The sequence below is a fragment of the Petaurus breviceps genome, unplaced genomic scaffold (assembly GCF_028583685.1).
Source record: "Petaurus breviceps papuanus isolate PSGF00001 unplaced genomic scaffold, PetGlider_PUasm1.0 90822, whole genome shotgun sequence".
Classification (NCBI taxonomy): domain Eukaryota; kingdom Metazoa; phylum Chordata; class Mammalia; order Diprotodontia; family Petauridae; genus Petaurus; species Petaurus breviceps.
Window position 1 is genome coordinate 10,736,595 of NW_027187351.1, and position 21,184 is coordinate 10,757,778.

The 21,184-nt window shown below is 34.7% G+C and overlaps 1 protein-coding gene across 26 annotated transcripts in view; it reads right to left on the reverse strand.

The window, feature by feature from the left end:
- DST (dystonin) overlaps positions 1-21,184 on the reverse strand; it is a 454,426-nt gene that overhangs the window by 126,187 nt on the left and 307,055 nt on the right. For all 26 annotated transcript variants that reach the window (XM_069070669.1, XM_069070676.1, XM_069070677.1 and 23 more), the window contains 9 exons: positions 16,925-17,133; positions 15,982-16,299; positions 15,309-15,475; positions 10,358-10,514; positions 9,066-9,192; positions 7,270-7,332; positions 4,135-4,370; positions 3,067-3,196; positions 522-721 (listed from right to left, as the gene is read on the reverse strand). In XM_069070669.1, coding sequence (XP_068926770.1) covers positions 522-721; positions 3,067-3,196; positions 4,135-4,370; positions 7,270-7,332; positions 9,066-9,192; positions 10,358-10,514; positions 15,309-15,475; positions 15,982-16,299; positions 16,925-17,133 — 1,607 coding nt within the window. The remainder of the gene's footprint in view (positions 1-521; positions 722-3,066; positions 3,197-4,134; positions 4,371-7,269; positions 7,333-9,065; positions 9,193-10,357; positions 10,515-15,308; positions 15,476-15,981; positions 16,300-16,924; positions 17,134-21,184) is intronic.

Consider the following 21,184-nt stretch of genomic DNA (forward strand, 5'->3'; position numbering starts at 1 on the left):
TTCCAGGAGTCCTTCCTTTTCCAGTCTTAAAAATTTTGCCTTCCCTTCCCTTCTCATTCTGTTCATCTCTTCTCAGTTTACATTACATTACACTGGTTTTAAGAACGGTATTATCCACAACCACAATCAAATGAATAAAACCTCAAAGGAGCAATTTCTAAACAGTAAAAACTGTGTACTTTAGCTCCATATAAAAATGTTATTAGCTGTTTACATGCTAAGATTAATAAAACTTCAAAGGAGCTCACTTAAATGGAGTATGAATAAACCATAATGTAGTTGAACAACAGCTTTACTTAACATACTCAGATAATCAGGTAGATTTCTCCCAGGCCAAGAATCACACAATTTCCATTCTTTCAGAATTCCACTCATTTCTTGGGGTTGTTCTAGACATTACCCTCATCTCCCAGAGAAGTTATAGCATTTACAATGCCAAGCTATTGTGTTCACAATGGAGAGATTTTTATTTTGAACAAATGTTATTACAACAGCAAGGAGTTATTAGAGGTAATATTTACCTGGACCTGCTGCTTCTGGGTATTAAGCATATTTGGGTCAATTGATAAGGGCCCAAGTACACTGACCATCAGTTCTTTTTCTACAAGCCACTGTTTTAACTGAGCTTCCACAGTCTGGAACTGGGTTAGGTTATTTGAGGATTCCTCCAGCTTTTGTTGTCTATCAGCTGTTAACTGATTGAGCTGTTTCCATTTGGAATCTAAAAAAAAGCAAAGTATTAAATTGACATTTTCACTTACTCTGTTAATATCACATGGTATACATATTATGTGACGCTATAAAATGACTGAAAGAATGTACAGCAGAAATCTGCCTTTGACCTCATCTTCATTTTTACAACTGAACCAAAATCTTTACTAAAACATGAAGGATTTTTACAATGTAGGTTTCAAAGTCCCTTTTGGTTCCATGTCAATTACATTATCTGAAGTAAAAGAGAAGAAAACTTTGGGCTGATTTTGCAGAGATCACAAGGTAAAAAAGATACTCAGCTCAAAGATGGTTTTAAGACATCTTTCCTTCCAAAAACATAAGCATGGGAATTCCTATTTGGGCTATAAACATGCAGCCTTTTTTTAAACTCATAGTTTTAAACTAGCACCTTACTACAAAAGATTTTCTAACCTGACCTACTGTACAAGCCTGAACCTTAAATCTTCAACAGTCTGCTGGAAATTTTTATTTAGATGACTTGGTATCATCTCAAACTCCACATGTCTAAAATCGGTTTAATCTTTCCAACACTGGTTTCCACAACAAACATTCCTCTGTCTTCTTCATTCCAAAGTAGACTGGTACCTTTGTCAATTAACCAAGGATACTAAAAGGTAATAACCACTTATGAAAACAGGTGCTAGGGAGGAACATGTATGTTTAGAAAGAAAACAAGAGACAAGAGAGGTCTGTGTGCAGAACTTAGGTGAAGAGAGATTTTGTTTCAAAATAAGGACTTCCTAACAATTAAAACTGTACAAAAATGGAATGGAATCCTCTGAGAGGTAATAAGCTCTCTGGCACAGTAAGTGTTCAAGCAGAGTCGAGGTTTATCAGGGATATTGTAAAGGACTTAGCAATAGTAATAGGAAAGGTGTGCTATAATGACTTCTTAAGTCCCTTCCCCATGCTAAGATCTGTAAATTTGTAAAAAATCAGTAGTTTCTTAATTATTACAGAAGTAGAATCTTAGACCAGAGGCCAAAATTACATCTTAAATGAGACTCAGTGTTGGTTTTGATTCAGAATAATACCAGGTACATGGATAGCATGCTAGACCTGAAGTCAGGAAGACTGGGTTAATGGACACTTACCATATGTGACACTACCCAAGTCACTTCACCTTTGCCTTGCCTTAGTCTCCCCAGCTGTAAAATGAGTATAATGATAATAGCACCTACCTATCAGGGTTTTTGTGAAAACAAAATGAGATAATATTTATAAAGAACTCTGTAAACCTTCAAGTTCCATATAGATGCTAGCCATTAAAAGAAGCACAAAGGCATAATGAGAATAAGGGAGAAGCTGGAACCAGAGAAGGATAGAAGGCTCATCTTGCCGTGCCGCCTTATTAAGTTCTTCTCAACCTTAAGGTATACAAAGTGCCTGGGAAAAACTGCCCAAGCAAAGTGCAAATATAGGATCATGCTAATTATATATGTAAAATTTAATAGTAGTAGTAGTAGCTTGAATTTATATAGCACTTTAAGGTTTGCAGAATGTTTTACATCAATTTTCTCATTTGATCTTCACCACAACCCTGGAAGACAGGTGCAATCCCTATTTTACAAATAAGTTAAACTGAAGCTGGGAGAGGTTAAGCAAGTCATGCCAAGTGACACCACAATGCCAGTGGATAAGGTGATATATGAACTCAGATCTTTCTGACTCCTAAGTATACTACACCTTCTAGCGGCATTTTCAGAAAAATATTATGTAAAGTGAAATGTGTAGCTAAAATTTCATAAACTACAGGCCCATGCCCTGTTATTGAAGATCGTTTGCTCTTGAGAAGCCTCTTCACCATCTACTGGTCTATATTACTAAAATGATTTAAATAAATAAATTATAGTATTTTAAAAAATTATCTTTGAATTAATCATGTTATGATAGAGATGCCCAATTAGATCACAGGATGTTATAAATAAGAAAATGAAAAAAAAAAGTATCCCTGGAAACATCTTCAGTTAGCACATAAATATTTTTCTAAATGTCAAAAAGCTAGGAAAAAAAAGAAAACTTGCCACCACCAAAAAATATTTATCATTGACAAAAATACACTCCATCCTATATAAATTCCTAATTGATATTCATTGGGTTTTAGAAACACAGGAGCTATTGAATTTGATATGACATGATCTGCTAATTTTCATCTCAATTTCATTTAAAGTGACTCTTCTAGAGACAGGAAAACAAAAAGCATGGGAGAAAACATTCAAAGACTATTTATGCAGGTATGTGCTTTTAATGTTTCCCAATAATGTTGAAAATACAAAACTCTCTGGTTGGTATCTTCACACTAACAATACCAGTTCTACACCTACACCATACCTATCTCCACCAACATCTGTCTCCATTTTGGTGCCTCAGGAGAGTCTGGGTTCTGTTCCATCAAATCTGTCAATTTGTCTTTCAGCTCCTGCACTTTATTCATATTTTGCTTCAGTTCTGTTTCAATTGTCTGCCAAAGTAGGGGTAGAAGTCATTGTTAAATTGTGTTTAAATCAAAATACATATGAAAATATAATTGAATAAATTAATTCTGTAATATGACCTATAGGAAGAAATCACCAATCAACAGGTGGCCTAGCCATTGTTAAAGGCTCAAGAGAAGGGCATATAGATTTAAACAGAAATTAGAAGGATTATAGATATAATGATTAGTCCCTACAATAGAAAGCACACTTTGTACTGTCAACAATAGCAAACAACCATTTCTTATGTGTTTATTAACCAGAAGGTATGCGGAAATACTACAACAAATATGAAAAAATCCCTGAACTCAAAGGTCTTGCCATCTCCTGTGGGGGATACTAATCAATCAGTTAGTTAAAATGAAAAAAAAAAGTAGAAGACTTGATAAATGCTCAAAGTCTTCCAAAAAAGTAAGAACTTTACTCTATCAAAAATGTTTTCACTATTAGACTAAAAAATACATCATATGGACAACAAATACAATATTTTGTTCTTGTGTAGATTTTTGCTACCAGCTTCACAAAAAAGTAAAACTTTGTTCTAATAGTTTTCAGAGCATTCCAATGGTGGGCAAAGTGCTCACTGATAAAAATATAGGCAAAGGTAAAGTTATTTTATAAATGAGGGGACACAAATAGATTTAGCTCCAAATAAATCAAGATTCTTATAGCTGATTGATACTTTCACAATGGAACTAAACATAAATTCCTCAAAGTATCTTATTACTATCAGCTCATTCAACTTCGTATCATCCTTTTGTAAGAAGTAATTATTACAAATGGTCTCCACTATAAAATACAATGAAGTGATTATATTACTTACTAGTTTTGAAGTCACAGGGTTGGAAGTAGGACACAGAATGCCTGTCAAAAGTCTCTTCTGAAAACTAATCAATGAACTTCTTATTTCATCAAAATGAATTACCTTATTCTGTTCAAATTGTGTCTTCACACTTTCACTATCTGTAGGGGTTATATCCCATCCTGCTGCCTTTTTGTCCATCTTATCTAACCACTGCAGCATCAAACTTGATTCTTCCTGAGCCTTTTGCAATACTGTGAGTTTGGCATCCAGTTCAAAGATTTTATCCTTCAATGTGACTCCAAGATTTTCATAACTGTGATTTATGTCAGTCATTTTCGTTTTGATGGATGTCAGTTCTAGGAATTTTTTAAAAGGATATATTAAGGCTCCCAAATATATTTATAGCCACTGAAGTGAAATTAGTTGAAATAAAATGTGATACATGTTATAATTTTCTCAATAAATTTTCTCTTTACTAATACAAGAACAAAACAGTGGAAAGAATACTAGACTTCAGGCCAGATGACCTTCACAAAAGGACAACTCTACAACTTACTTTTAAGTTTGACCCTAGATAATTCACATAATTTCTCTCTCAGTTTCACCTTTATGGTAGAATAGTAATACCTACTCTACCTCCCTCATAGGGTTGTTGTAGGGACATAAATGTCCCTCTCTCCTCCCTGTTCCCACTCCCTACCTCCTTCTCTCACTCTCCTTCTCTCTCTCTGTTTCTCTGTCTGTCTCTCTCCATGTATATCTATACATGTAGATGTAGATGTGTAGCCATAAATATGTACTAAAGTCCATCGTGCTGATGCGGTGGTGGGACCTGGACCCCAAAAGGCTAAGACCATGTCTCTAGAAGCAACCCAGTTTCCTGTGAGAAAATCTTTCCCTGTTGCAGACACATGCAGACATGACCCTCTAATTCTTCAGATAAAAGCTATCTCAGGGATGCCTGGTCCAAGGACTCTTCCCTGGCACCTGATCCCCAAGGATCATGCTCCAGCAACCCTTCTAACTTGACACTTCAACAAAGTTATCTTTGTTGACTCCCTGAATTTTCCCATATATTCCAGCAGCCCAGACCACTGGCACCTGGCCCAACCCAGACGACTTTCCATTCCTTAACCCCACCCAGATTCTTTCACCATCCCTTTTGTATATAAGCATCGCCACCATCTTCATTAGTTTGGAAGTTACCTAAGGAACTTCACCCTCTTCTGCTGGCATCACAATAAACTTTGCCACTTGACTGGAAGCTAATTTGAGTGTGTGAATTCATTCCAGTTAACACTGCCCTGTACTCTGACATTTTGGGGGCCCTAGAACCCCTAAACTGTGTCAGCACCATGAAACCACATCAGCATTATTTAGACATAATAATATATATATATATATATATATATATATATATATATATATATATATATATATATATATATATATACACCAAACTTCCCAGGGAAGTAGTACGCAGAGTGCTGTACTTGAAGTCAGTAAGAACTAGTTTCAAATGCTGTATCAGACACTAACTGTGGACCCTAGGGTAAGACAGGTAAACCTCTCTTAGTTTCTTCATTCATAAATGGAAAGGGTTTGAAGGAGTTGGAGGTGATCTCTAACCTCCCTTCTAAATCTAAATCTATGATTCAATTATCTACTGCACTTACCTCATAGGGCCATTATGAGGATCAGATTAAATAATGTATGTAAAACATTTTGCAGATCTCTCTCTCTCTCTCTCTCTCTCTCTCTCTCTCTCTCTCTCTCTCTCTCTCTCTCTCTCTCTCTCTCTCCCCTCCCTTCCTCCCTCCCCCCTTCTCTCTCCTCCTGCCTCCCTTCCTCCCTCCTTCCTTCCCCCAACATGCACACACAGATATACAAATTTTAGGGGGGTGAATTTCAGAGCCTGGAAACTAATTTGTGATGGAACTTCCAGTATGGAAACTTCATCCACTTATGAACATCAGCAACTCATTTATAACTTATTGTCTTAGACAGTTAGGGGGTGTGGGGCACTGAAAAGTCAAGGGACTTGTCCAGAATTAAACAGCTAATATTTATCAGAGGAGAGTCTGAACGCTGATCCTGAGACTGGCTCTATATCTAACACATCATGCTGCCTCTCTACCTTACACATACTAGGTACCTAGTATATAATAGTTTCATTGGATTGAACTGAAAAAAAAAAGTAAAAATTAAACTGTTCTGAGATTTCGGAAGAAGGGCTCACTCCTCACTTGGAAGCTGGAAGAGGAAAATGGGAAAGCAGCAATGAGCAGTTGATGCTTGAGTTACCAGAAAAATTGTTAATATAATGACAAGAATTCTAATACCAAATGTAATATGAATTGCCACTCCCTTAATGATCCTAGTAGTATAAGAATTTTCGTAATGTCTTTACATTCCTACTCTTAAGATATTTACTTTTTATTAGATTGAGCTGAAACACACCCTAAGTCCCTGCCACTCAGAAATTTTACCTTATAAAGGAACCTAGCTTAAGCTTGATCTCAGCTTCTAATGTCCTTGCCCCTCCCATTGGGATAGGGCAGGAAGGTCAAAACAGTCAGAATGAAGTGGTTTTCCTTGCCTGGATTGCCATGGGCCACTGGGGTCTCGTGACCAGGCGTTGTTCCCTCATACTATCTCTTCCCTCCTAAAAGTATAAAGAACTTTTCATTGGTCTCTTGGTTGGGAAATCTATTGTGCTCTTCATTCATGGGACATCCCTCAGGGTGGCAGGTTTGCTAACATGTTATCTCAAAGATGCTTTATTACTCAACTCATTGCTTTATTTCAGGACTTGACAGAGTTGAGCCTGAAAGAATGTATAGGATCTCAATTAATAAAAAATAAAATTGGGAAAGGATATTCAAAAGTATTTAAAATAGTAAAGGCAATACTGAGGAGGCAAGAAATGCAGCAAAAGCGTATGCTGGAGCACAGAACACAAAAAACATTAAGGAGTTCAATTTATTCATTAAGAAGTAGTAAACCATTGAAGTTTTTTATAGGGGAAAAATAGTGGAGCAAGACATTAAGAAAACAAATCAGTATAGCTTTATGAAACCCTTTCAAAATCATCTGGCATACTCTTCTGTAAAAAAAAAGTTAAATATTAAAAAAGCATCCTATAGTTGGAATCTAATCAATAGCACTATTTTTAATATAAACTGATTTTTGTCTTCCAATGATGTAACTTTTCAAAAACTTTATAACAAATATGTAGTTTAAATTATTACTTACCTTTATTGGTCAAGAATTCCTGCTTTTCTGAAGTTGTCCCTTCACCATTTAAGACTGTTCTACCTGAGAGAACAACAGGAATATTCCAGTTTCGAAAGAAAAATTCATTATTTCATAGTAGAAATTAATATGGACCACCTTACAAACTTCTATGTTCTTAATAGGTATTTGTTAAGAATAAATATTTAAGAATGTGAAATGTCATCTCTAATAAGGCAAACTGAGGAACAAAGATTCAAGAGTACTGTATCATGCACACTTAGAATATTAAACTGATTATTTTAAATCACAAAATAACATGGTGTATGCCACATTAAAAGCAGTTTATGGCAAGAATGGCTTATCATATGATATACTGACAAAAGAACTGCACATTGGCAAAATATAAAATAATGACACTTGTCTAGCCCTTCTCAATTGACTTGACATCCCAGCTCTGCTTATAATTGCATAACTTTGAGCATGTGACTTCTCTGCTATGAGCCTCTTTTTCTTCATTTTTAAGATGAAAATGTTGGACCATACAATTTCTAAGTTTCCTCTCAGCTTCAAATCCTACAATCTTATGCACTATTGCAAGAAAAGAAATACTTTATATTGGCTGAGCTTCTGTATCTCAAAGCAGTTTCTTTCTAAATTAGATTTCTAAATTCAAAAAAAATCTAAACTTTTATAGTAAAATTTTTCTGTTGTAAATTGAAAATGCCACAGATGTTTCACAGGGAGCAAAATTACAATGTGGATATATACAAGATCAATTTTTTCCTTAGTTAGAAACTGACAAGAAGTAGAATTAAAATTATATTATTTAAGTAAAGCATACAAGTATTGAAATAAGCCAAAAGAACAAAAAAAAACCCTTAGTCCTAGACTGTATGAAAAGAATCTGACCAGGAGGGGAAAGAGAAATTATCACACCAAAATATAAGATGAATCTTCCTTGCTATAGGTTTAATGGAGCATAATTAATGGTTGCCTTGGAGAAGTCCAGCTGGAGAGTTAGTGTCACAATAGTGACAGCTGGAGGATGGACAAATTAAATAAATAACAGAAGAAATTTAGTAACCTTCAAAATAAAGATATAGAACTTTCCCTCTCACTACATCTTGCATTTGCTGGTGTTGATAATGAAATAAATGTATTTCACCTTAATATAACATAAATCTAAAAATTATATGAATAGCTTTTTTAAAGAATGGTTAAAAGTAACTTTTTTGTTGAAAAATTGGCTTAATTTTGAGCTATATAACTCACAGATGTCTAAGGCACTATGTAATTGTTTACTGTGGTTATGCCACACAGACTCAGACAGACTAGAAGAAAACAAGAAACCTACACTTTAAACAAAAGTAGCTGTTTTCTCTCTTTCTTCCCCTTTTCCTGAGGAGACCAGAAATTTTTTTTCTTTATGAAACCCTCCAACAAAGAACAAAATCTAATTCAAACAGCATTCTAACCTATCAGTCTGCCTACTATAAAGTTTGTCCTAATTTTCTTTTAATTGAAAAAATATTTGTTGCTTACATAAATAAATTCACTGAACCACTTTTAATGATACCCATCAATAAAAAGAAGATTAAAAAAAGCTTTATTTTCAAAGTCTATCTGTTTTGGTGTATTATTAACTAGCAAAAAATGTTTTTGTAAAGACAATGTATATATAAGTGTTTTCCTTTGTGTTAACTTTCTGCTTACATTTTTAAAGATATTTTTATGCACTAATATGTAGGATGACAAAAATAGCATGGCAAAGAGGAATCAGCTCTTGGTTTAGATCATAACTGCAAAATACATACCTGATTTAGTCACTGCTACTGACTTTGTAGGGGAAGTCATAGCGTTTATTAAGTTACATAATGATGTTCCTTTGTTGTTTACTTTCTGAATCTCTGGTGCTTTCGAGTTCCACTCCCCTTGTAATTTCTTGAAATGTAAAGACACATTTATTTGTTCACTTTTGTTATATTTTCAAAGTTACACATTCTTTTGCAATGTATTAAATGCATAGCAGGAGCAGTGATCATGATGGGCCCTGATTTGAGGGGGTGGATGGGAAAATGAGACAGCATTGCGATTCTTTCTGACAGTCCCACTGTGAGCAATGCGAGGGGAATCACAACACAGCTTATCAATCTGCTTAACTCCACGGAATGGAAGCTCTACTCGTACTAGGTGCCACTGTATTCCAAAATAACTGTCAACTGTAAATCTAGCAAACTATATGAGCTAACAGCCATCTTTCTAAAGAAAATGATGAGGTTTTTTTAAATGAAGTGACAGAGGCACATTTATTAGTGAGTTTTCAAAAATTAATAAAAAAAGAAAAAGGAAATAAAAAGTATTTCAATTTTTCAGAGTCCAGTAAAGGAAAATTTATTTAGATAAGGCAGTGATGCCAAATAATACAGAAACCATTATCTCCAAATGACTTCTTTATGGCTTATATGTATGTTGTGGGATGATGCAGAGTTGGTAATGGATATATCTGAGAGTAATACATTTTTTAAATGAAATTATATATAACTGAGAGGCATTTCATAAAGTTGATGAAGATTTGGACTCATAGTTACCAAGGTCTGGTTTCAGATCCTGCCTCTTGATACATACTAGCAATGGGACCATAAGCTAGTTACTTAATTCCAAATGATCCCAAGCAATCAGTGTTCTAAGATGATAAATTACAGAAAACCTGTGGGTCTGCATTAACGGAGAGAGTTTCTACAAAAGGAATTCCCTACATTAATGAAATCACAGATCAGGATAAAAAATACTACTCCTATATGAAGATTTGATGGGTAGAGGGAACAACATGATGGATTAGGAGGCAGTTCTTAATGTTTCTTTCAAAGATCCATTATTTCATCCATTCCAATCATTTATCCAGATGCAAATTCCTCTCAACTTAAAAACTGAAAATCTGCTAATTCTTCTAAACAGAACAAATTAATCTAAAATAATTATTTTAAACATAAGAATGTGTTATACATGGTCTGAAGATGTGATTCAAACCAAAGCACTCATCAGTATCAAGCACTACAGATGCAAAAATGATACTTAACACCATTCCATCTAACATCAATTAATTCACCTTGGTTTCTTCCAAAGATTTCTTTAAATCATCTGCACCCATTGAGGGTTGCATGATGGGAATTTTTTCTGTGACTTCTTCCATCCATGTCTTTAGGTATCTGACAAGGAGCTGAAAGGCTTCCATTTGTTCTTGACAAGAAGATATTGCTTCTTTTCTATACAAACAAAAGCCACAAAATAATTTCAACAAAAATAACATATTCCAGATGAGTACACATGGCCTTTATCAGTAATATCACTGACAATGGGTATCACTGAAGGGAAAAGAGTTAAGTTGTTAGCAACTGGTGAGTCAAACACAGCAGAACAAATAGCTGTTCAGCTGCCTAAATTCTTGGTCCTGCTCCACTCAACATTTTGAATTTTCAGATCAGCATCATCTGTTTAGTCCAGGACTTCCTTGGGGTAAGCAAGAGGTGAAAAGTGATACTTAAGCAGCAGCACCTCAATCTTAAAGAAGAGAGAAATACATAAAATAAAAATTCAGTAGAGCCTTAATGGGACAAATGAATCTTGGGATTTCCATGAATTTGAGGATCAGTTTAAAAGGTATATAAGATAAGCATCTCTTCCATCTAGAGGATGATTGCAGTTATAATTGTGACATAGTTAATAGAAGGAATAGTAGTACTTCCTTGACCATTTTAGTTATGAAGGAAGTCAGTCTAGTCAAAATTATGTGTCTACTGGATAAAGTTGGATAAGGTGGATAAAGTTTAGACTTTAGTAGCTTTTGGGTAAATTCTATGCCATAAACAAAATCTATATACCTACATAGAAATTATTAATTATTCATTCTTTGTAAAACAAATAGTTTCATTTCATTTTCTCTTAAATGGAAAAATGTTATTGCTATTGTGCAAACTGAGTCACATTTTTTAAAAGTTAAAAAATCAGAAATCTAAATGTAATTTATAGGAATATTAGAAATAGGTATGCCAACAGATAACAAGAAAACTATATATTTTGGTCTGTCCTGCCTAATCAGCTGTCTTTGTGAAGTCAGACCATTGGCTTGATAGATCAAATATCAAAATTAACAACCACCTATAAATTAGATGATAAGAAAAAAGGGGGGGGGAAGCACTACAAAAGCTCTAGCTCAGTCTATCTAAACAAACCATTGACTCTGAAAAATGGGAAATGGATAAAGTCAAAGACATCAACTCTGTCACTGTTTCATATAGAAATTTAACCAATGTAAAGCAATCACGATAACAATAATTTCAAAATTGCTCTTAAACAACCTTGATTAATAAGCATCTGATCTCCTTGACAAGTAGAAAAATGTATCATCAAAGCGTAACCAACAGTTTAAAATACAAGTTCATTTACAACATAAAAAACTTGTCCAGATTTGAACAGGAAGAAGAAATCAGGCTAGATAGAATATGAAAAGGATATATAATACATTCAGAGATCTCAAGTTGCCCTCCTGATATAAAACCCCACAATTTTACTATCAATATTCTCACAGTCTTCATATATCACTTAATAAAACAATGAAAAGAAAATGGGGTGGAAAATTAAGTCTCCAGAAAGCATGGTATAGGAGCCAACCCTTCTCAAAAGAACTTAGGAGGACACTACTTCTATGTAACCATGTTCTAAGCAATGTGGGTACTCCCTCAAAACAAAATATATCTACCTAACATGTATACCCTCCCTGTAACTCAATATAATCCTAAATTTATAACCCAATATGCCTTCTTCCTAGGTGAGAACAACAAATTTATGTAAAATAAAATAAACCTATCAGTGCTTCTAAAGTGACCTGTTTTCATTTTTTTGAGGGGGAAAAGCAAGGCAAATGGGGGTTGACTTGCCTAAGGTCACACAGCAAGTAAGTGTCAAGTGTCTGATCCCGAATCTGAACTCAGGTCTTCCTGACTTCAGGGCTGGTGCTCTATTCACTGTGCTACCTAGCTGCCTCTACCTTTTTTCATTTTTAATGAAACACACTTGGCCCCTACCAAGCATTTTACATGATAGAGTAAAACATAGCTTGTAAAGGGTTTTCTTCAACAAGGAAACATTCAATCATGTTTGCCATGTGTCAGTTAAAAGCATAAAAGGTTCTTTGACAGAGGCAATAACAGAAATCACTTTATTCTAGCATCCTCTACCAGAATCAAGTGAAGCATAAAAATGCTTAGTAAAGGCATTCAGCACTGTCATTGACAATATCTCGCACAGAGTTCAAATGGAAGGAGGGACTCCCTATAGACAATGAAGTCCCCAGATACTTGTCTTCTGTGAATGATTTTGTGCATCGTCTCCAAATATTATCAAGTTTTCTCAGTAAGATCCAGTCACTCAAAGAAGATCAATCCACATGGGGAAAACCAAGTGAACAAACAATGCTGCCATTGCTCAGATTAACTTTCAGTTGAATGGGCAATCCTTTGAGTTAGTACATTCACACATCTCTCTCTGACAAGTTCTAGATATGGACAATGAGCTAAGTACAGAATTGAACAACATAAAGAGAACAGGTTAAAAAGGATTTGGGAATCTGAAGGATTTTCAATAATCTCAAGTTTTAAAATAAATATTTTAAATAAATACCCATATCTTCCCCCCCCCAGTGATGGCATATGGCTACATATCATGGAAGAATACAATCTCCAAAGAATCAAAACAGTGGATAATGCAAAGGAAAATTGAGCAATGAATGGTAGAGGCTGAAGCATATTGCCATGTGTGGCATGCTCAAGGAACAGAAAAGATGCCATTCACGAAAAAATATATTGAAAAGGAGGTAGGCTAGTTATATATCCATCTAGAGCAAAGAATAACAGATAGGTAACTTGAGCACTGCACTATTATACATTAGATCTCTAATATTTTGAGTATGTCCTATGTGGAGTATTTCTAGAAATACACAGACAAGTATAACACATAATGATACAGCATGGATTGACTGTAATCTGCATCTTTGAGGAAAGGGGACTAGAAATGATAAGATCACAGATTCAGCCAAGGATGGAAAATGACTTTATAAAGCACTAGAAAAGTTGAAAATCATGAATTTTAAAAATGCTATTATTTGGGTGGCCAGGTAGCACAGCGAGTAAGAGCACTGGCCCCAGAGTCAGGATGACCTGGGATCGAATCTGGGCTCAGATACTTAGCACCACACCCAGAAATAACTGGCTGTGTAACCTTGAGCAAGTTATTAACCCCAATTGCTTTAAAAAAATGCTATTCTTTATAAGATCTTTATAAATGTTAGCTAGTGTACATGGTATCAGTGGTATTACTTATAAGGTTGCTAGATTTTAGTTCAAACAACACAAGATATATTATTACCTGGAAAGGGGAAAAGACAGGAATGATCACGTATTAAGTAATGCATAATTCATCAAATATGGAACCCATAAGCATCCCTAACACAATAAAAACAGAACTCATTATCCAACATCGGCAACCTTATTTAAGATTTTGCTTCTTCATTTTGCAGGGTGACTTGTTCCATATGGCAATAAAAATTTATTTTTAATATACCAAGCATACCAATAAAACTTGAGCAGTTAAGAAAACAAATATAAAAGGGTTTCAAGGGAGAATAAGTAATCTATATGACTATATGTAAATTGTTTAACTTTTCTTCCAGAAGCAATGGAGACAAGTCCCAGTCTATACACTTTATGTGAGATAAAATGCTAGCAGGTATTAAAAACAAGAAAAGAACTTTATTAAGTGAGGTAAGAAAAGCATAATAAAACTCACTGACTTTCACGCTAAAGATACAGCACAAATATGAACATTATAGAAAATGCTACTATACTCTCTATCAAGTAGAATATTGCTTAATGGCTGCATACATCTAATTGGTTCTTTTTCTTTTAAACAGAATAAGATTAAGAATCTATGAGATTTTTAGTATGGTTAGATATAAGGATAAAGTACATCTACCCAGATCATGAGCAAAGGGTAGAACAGTGACATTCAGCACATGGGTGACATGTGCATTTGTACAAGTATGTGGAATATTGGAACATAAGAAATTCCTTAAGCTGGACTAATTAGTAACAACTGCAGAGTTTATAAATTGGCCCAGTTTGAAAGGAGAAATAGCTTGATGGGATTATACAACAAAATCAAGTCGTTTTGTGTGTGATCTGATGGGAGAAAAGTATGTGATGTGACACAGTAGAAAAGATATCTCTATGAGTAGGGAAGATAGTACTTAAAAGTGTCAAAGCTGAAAACTTCCTCCTGACATAGTAAGATCAGTTAAATTTTTCTTTTTTTATATATATTTAAAAAGCAACATTTATCTGCTTAGACTTTAGCCTCAACTTCAACAACCCTTTGAAGGGTCAAAATTCTTCTAAAAATGAAAGAAAAGATATTCTATGGGCTTTCATATGAAAGTCTAATTTATTTTGATGAAGTTTAATCATTCCTTCATCTCAATTTAAAATTCATCCTTTGAAATTTTCATATACCCTATTTGTCCCAAAACCATAATTGTTGAAAAAGGTATCTTTTAAAAAGTAGGCATCTTTAAAAAGTGAACACAATTTAAAGTAATTTCTTAGATGAATTCATTGCTCTTAACTCACTAGATGGATATCTGATATCAATGTCATTTCCACACTGGCAAAAAAGAAATAATGTATATGCAAAAAGTTTTAGAGACTAGTAATAACTTCTTAAAAGATATCATGGATTATTGGCAAAATTATTTTTGAGTAGTTTCTTCTCAACTAATTTATACTATTTACACGTAGGAGGTAATGAATCTCACAAAAATGTTTACAAACAGTATGATCATTTTAATAGAATAAAATCTTTTAATTAAAACATCAAGTTAAGCAGTATTAAGGCTATTCAGAAATGTATAAAACTCATTCCAATACTTAAGCATACAGAGTTGGTTCATAAATCATTAAATCTGTACAAGAGGAAAATAAAAGTTTGAGTGAGAAAACCACACTTACTTTTCCTTAATTGTAGACTCCAATTCCTTGAACTTCTTTGACAAAGTATTTGTTTTTTCCAAAAGTAAAGCCTTATCCCCAGGGAAACCATGAATAGACAGTTCCTTCAGTAGGTTTTGCAAAGTTTCAAGATCTTTTTTGCATTCTAAGACTTCGTTACTAGACTCCTATAACAAAAAAAGATATTGAATTAATTTTATTGTTATCATAATACATTCCCAGATGCTCTTGGCAAATAAGTTCCAAAAAGCACTACTCAAACAGCAAGAATCCTGCCTCCCACCCCAGCTAAGATCCAAAACAGGTATGCAAATAAGTAAGATGTCTGAAATGGAATATTTTCAAGATGACTAAATATCAAAATATGTCATTTACATGTTGCTTATTTTGTACATTTTTCATATTTTTGTCAATATTACTTTTGGTACATTAAACATAAAGGATGTCATTAACAGTGTGCTGAGTAGCCATATTTATTCCAATGTGATAAGAAATTTCAAGAGAAGGTCATGTTTAAAAAAGAGCTTTAAAAGACTTTTTTGGCTATAAAGGAACTTAACACCACTTAAAATGTGACCCTATGTTGTATTATACACAAATTATGAATTTGTAGACTTGTACATGATTCCAATTCACTAAAGGAGCATGAATTCTTAGGTGTCAGAAGACCTACTTGAATATACTGAGACAATTCAGTAACATCTTTTCCTGGACCATCCATTTCAATAAGAGCCTGAGCTTTTGTTTCAAAAAATGACTGAAGCTTTTCTGAAAGTCTTTCAAATGATTCCACTTTGGTTTTCAGCTTGTCCAAGTTATCAAGTTTTTCTTTGTGTTTTTTACTGGCTTCTGAAAATCGAACTGACAAGTCCTTCATTTTGGCTTGCAGAGAGGATGCAGTAGATGGATCTGTGGTATCCATAAATTTCTTCACTTTTTCATTCATGGCTTTTATACTGCTCTGGCGACCTGCAATATCTTGCTCCAACATCTAAAACAAACCATGCATCACATGTTTACAAATAAAATCACAGAGAGCTTAAGAAATTGACATTCTTAACATTTCAAGCTTGAATAACCTGAGACTACAGGATACTAACAGCTGGGATTAAATTACAAGTCTAAACCTTCCCCTAAGGAACACCATCCCCATATCTCTCTTTAAGGGAAAGAAGAGAACAGCTGGCATGTTGCATGAAAGACAAGGGAAGGAACTGCCATTCAACAAACCCCAGGATCCAATGGAGCCTAGGGATTATCCATGGTCAGAAGTCTTAAAAGGATAGACAACAAAAAGGTTGATCTGACTGACCTAAGTGCAGCTGGTTGGAGCAGAGATAAATAAGGTAGAACACTTTGTAAGCACTGCAAATTATGTAAAATTCAGGAAAATGTGCATATGGCAGTCAAGAGAAATGATTTTGCCTTTTTGATGACAGTGCACATATGTTAAAAGCATTATTTTTTCAACATTTAGTTATCACTCCTATTTTCCTGTTTGCCTTAAATCCTTCTTAAATCTACTCATTCTCATATAAGCATATGACCTCTTTTTTTCATCCATAAGAAAAAAATTTATTTTTATGTTGTTTTTTTTTTTTTGTAACAACACTTACCATATTTTTACTGATGACATCTTGAATAGCAGTAGAGTTTAAGGGCACTTGACCTTGCTCTTTCAGAGAATTTTCAACACTTCCCATCCAATCCAACATTTCATCTAAACCATCCTGCACACTGAGGGATCGGGTTAAGGTAATCTGGAGTTTTTCATTCCGCTCATGAACAGACTTAGACAAATTATCATATCTCCCAACAATGTCATCTGATTTAAAAAAAAGCAGGAGAAGATTAAAGTTATAAAAACTCTTTCCCTGGAAAACGCTGAATAGCATTTCAAACATTTCAAAATTCGATAGAAAAAGCACCATGTAACATGACAAATCTATATAACATCACAGAAATTAAAATTTAATGATGTCAAACTGCAAAATGGAAAATGTAAGACAAATTTGTAAGAATTACTCTCTCTACACACACACACACACACACACACACACGATGTTCCAACAGCCTTAGTGTGGTTTCAAGCTACAAAACTTTAAAACTTGATTAAGAATTTTGGGCCACCCTGAATATCTGCATTTGCAATTTAATTTGTAGCCATAGATGCACCCATACCTTCCCCCAAGACAGAATCAATGTAGTACTGTTTAGAGATCAGAGGAGCAAACATTTGAAGTTAAGGTTGAGTCTGAATCTGTCACTTCAAATTAACTATTGTTATTGAAAACTGTTTGGAAAAAGGTTCCAGCCACAGACGGCTGCTTATAAGAAACAGTAAACAAAGTTGTCAAGATTTATCAAGCTTTACCCTTGATAAGTTTTCAGCCAAAGACTTGAATATTCTTCACCTGCTAAGTACTCACAATATGTATATGTTCATAAGGGAATTTGAGGAAAAATAGAAAAGCATAAAAAATTCACTTAAAATCCCAAGAAAATATCAAGTATTACCATGTAGATTTTCCCCTGAAATCAGATTATGATTTCAATGAAGTATCACACTCAGGTTTTTCTGCATATGCTTACCAGCAGATAAGGGAAGCAAACAGTGGTTACTAGAGAAATTTTAAACCATATACTATAAATTAAAATATATTCTCAGTTATAAGGACTTAAAGGGGGTGGAGACAAGATGGCAGAGTAAAAGCAGGACCTTGTCTGAGCTTCCACTCCATCCACCTCCAGTATCTGTAAAAAAAAATGACTCTAAACAAATTTTAGAGCTATAGAACCCACAAAGTGACAGAGAGAAACAAATCTCCCACCAAAGGCAGCCTGGCAGACTGACAGGAAGGATCTATCGCACTAAGCAGGGAGCTGAGCACAGTACCACATGAGCTGTGTGGGACCAGACCTGGGCCTAGACTGGGCAGAGCAGACTTCAGGAGAGTGAATCACCAGCAGCTCTGGCAGTTTCCAGACTTCTCAACCGATAAATGTCAAAGAGAAAGTAAAAGGTCAGTGGAGAACTCTGTTGGAACTGGGTGACCGAAGAGCGTGGTCTGGTCCCTGCCCCTAGGGCAAGAGGTGGTGGAGGGGCAGCTGGCATGTGACTGACTCTGGAGCTCCTGGCCTGCAGATCATAGGGGGACCATGCAACCATTCAGAGGGTAACTGCTCTTGCTTTGACCTGCTTGGATCTGGCTTGCAGTCTTGGGTGACAGTCCTGGGGTATGTGGCCAGTGTGGTGGCTGTAAAGAGGGCGCCCTCCTCATAGCTTGGGTAATAGCTCTGACAACAACTGTTAAAACCCCAGCTATTTGGGACACAGCTCTCTCCACTCTGGAAGCAGAGTTCTACTGTGGCAAAGAGTCCAAAAGTCAAATAATTGACTGGCAAGATGAGGAAGCATAATCAGACCATAGAATCCTTTTTTGGGGACAAAAAGGATCAAAATATGGAATCAGAAGAAGGCAATGAAGTCAAAACTCCTGCATCAGAAGCTTCCAAGAAAAATATGAATTGGTTACAGGCCATGGAGGAGCTCAAGAAGCATTTTGAAAATCAAGTAAGAGAAGTGGAAGAAAAACTGGGAAGATAAATGAGAATGATGCAAGAAAACCATGAAAAGCAAGTCAACAACCTGCTAAAGGAGACTCCCAAAAATACTGAAGAAAATAACACCTTAAAAAATAGACTAACTCAAATGGCAAAAGATACCCAAAAAGCCAATGAAGAGAAGAGTACCTTAAAAAGCTGAACTGGTCAGATGGAAAAGGAATTTCAAAAGCTCACTGAAGAAAATAATTCCTTCAAAATTACATTGGAGCAAATGGAAGCTAATGACTTTATGAGAAACCAAGATGTTATAAAACAAATCCAAATGAATGAAAAAAATAGAAGGCAATGTGAAATATGTCACTGGAAAAACCACCGACCTGGAAAATGGATCCAGGAGAGATAATTTAAAAATTACTGGACTACCTGAAAGCCATGATCAAAAAAAGAGCCTAGATATCATCTTTCAAAAAATTATCAAGAAAAATTGCCCTGATATTCTAGAACCAGAAGGCAAAACAGAAATTGAAAGAAGGACTTAAAGCATAGTTTAGAGATGTAAATATGCACATAGAGATTTCACTCCGGCAGAGAGCTTTGAATTTCAATACTAAAGCATATAATAATATTACATCATAGATCTTACACTACTAAAAAGTTCAAAGACATTAACTTTTAATGTATTCATCATCTCTCCCTAGGAAAAGCCAAGTTATCTGTTTTTAATCAAATATTTTATTTATCAGTCATTGACTAAAAGTACTCATAATTATTTCAGGATGTAAAATTAGCTTTATGTTCTGGCATTTTTAATAACTGGATATTCTATAGTACTTCAGTGAATGATTTTTGCCACTAGAACATCTTTGTGAAACAGGAAATCCCTTATAGACATTATGTAAATGTAAGCCTATTTAACCTAAGGAAGCTATTCAATTTATTTTAACATAATGAATATTTTTTTTGAATGCTCAAGGTTGATTAGACAACTTCAAGGGTCCCTTCTACCTCTAAAGCTGTCATCTTATATACTTACTCTTTTTAATAGAAACACTTTATGTCAAGAAATGGGGTTGAATTTTTATTTTCAGAAAACAAAATATAGTTTAAAACACACACACACACACACAACATTCTCCATTTTGCCAATTCTAAAGAAACAAAGAATCTATAAGACTCTCAGTGGTTTTAGGTGATTATTATTGTCATCATTGTTGTTTTTGAAAGCCTGAAATGTCTTTAGGATGCTTAAATATTAAAGTACTTAAAGATCTTAAAGTATTAAAATCACATAAAGACCTTAACACATTCTAAGCAAAGGAAAATGCAACCTAGCCTCAAAGCCAGCAAGTCAATACTCAAATATTGCCATTAAAAGGCATATGTTTCACTAAACTATGCCTTCAAGCCCTTATCATTTTTAATTCATGTTATATTTTAATTTATAGTATATGGGTTAAAATTTCTCCAGTAATTATTTATCAGCTGGTAAACATATGTAAGAAAACAAAAACAAAAAATAACCCTGAGGTACAGGGTTTCCATGGGTCTCTCAAATACTGTAGCCCCTCCTACAGGCTTTTTTTTTTGGAGGGGGGAAGGTAGGGCAATTGGGATTAAGTGACTTGCCCAAGGTCACACGGCTAGTTTTGTGTTAAGTGTCTGAGGCCAGATTTGAACTCAGGTCCTCTTGACTCCAGGGCCAGTGCTCTATTCACTGTGCCACCTAACCGCCCCACATACAAGCTTTCTTGAAATGAAAATTTTATTGTTTCACATTTTGAAATCCTCTCTTCTGCTATGCACATGACACGCTTTTATTTTCTTCTTTGTCTTTAAGTTCTAGTATTTAAGTTTATGATAAATTTTTGTTTATTTTCTCTATTCTGTATTTGTGGTCTGACATTTGAGTTTAAAATAAAATTTTAAAAGAAAAAAAACTGTAGGCCCAGGGACAATTTCTTACAGTATATAAGATTGCAAGAGAGTTAATATTCTTCCACAAAGCAACTTTACAAAGACAAAGTTCCATCTTACCTTTTGTCTAAAATATGCTACTAGAATTATACAGGTTAAGCTTGTTTTGAAATATTTTTGTTTTGGGTTTTGTTTTGTTTTTTGCTTTTTGGAGGGGGGAAGGTAGGGCAATTGGGGTTAAGTGACTTGCCAAGGTCACACAACTAGTAAGTGTTAAGTATCTGAGGCCATTGAAATATGTTTAACCATGTGCTATCAAAGTGTTTTAGTTTATACTTGGGAATCCATACACACACACACACACACACACACACACACACACACACACACACACA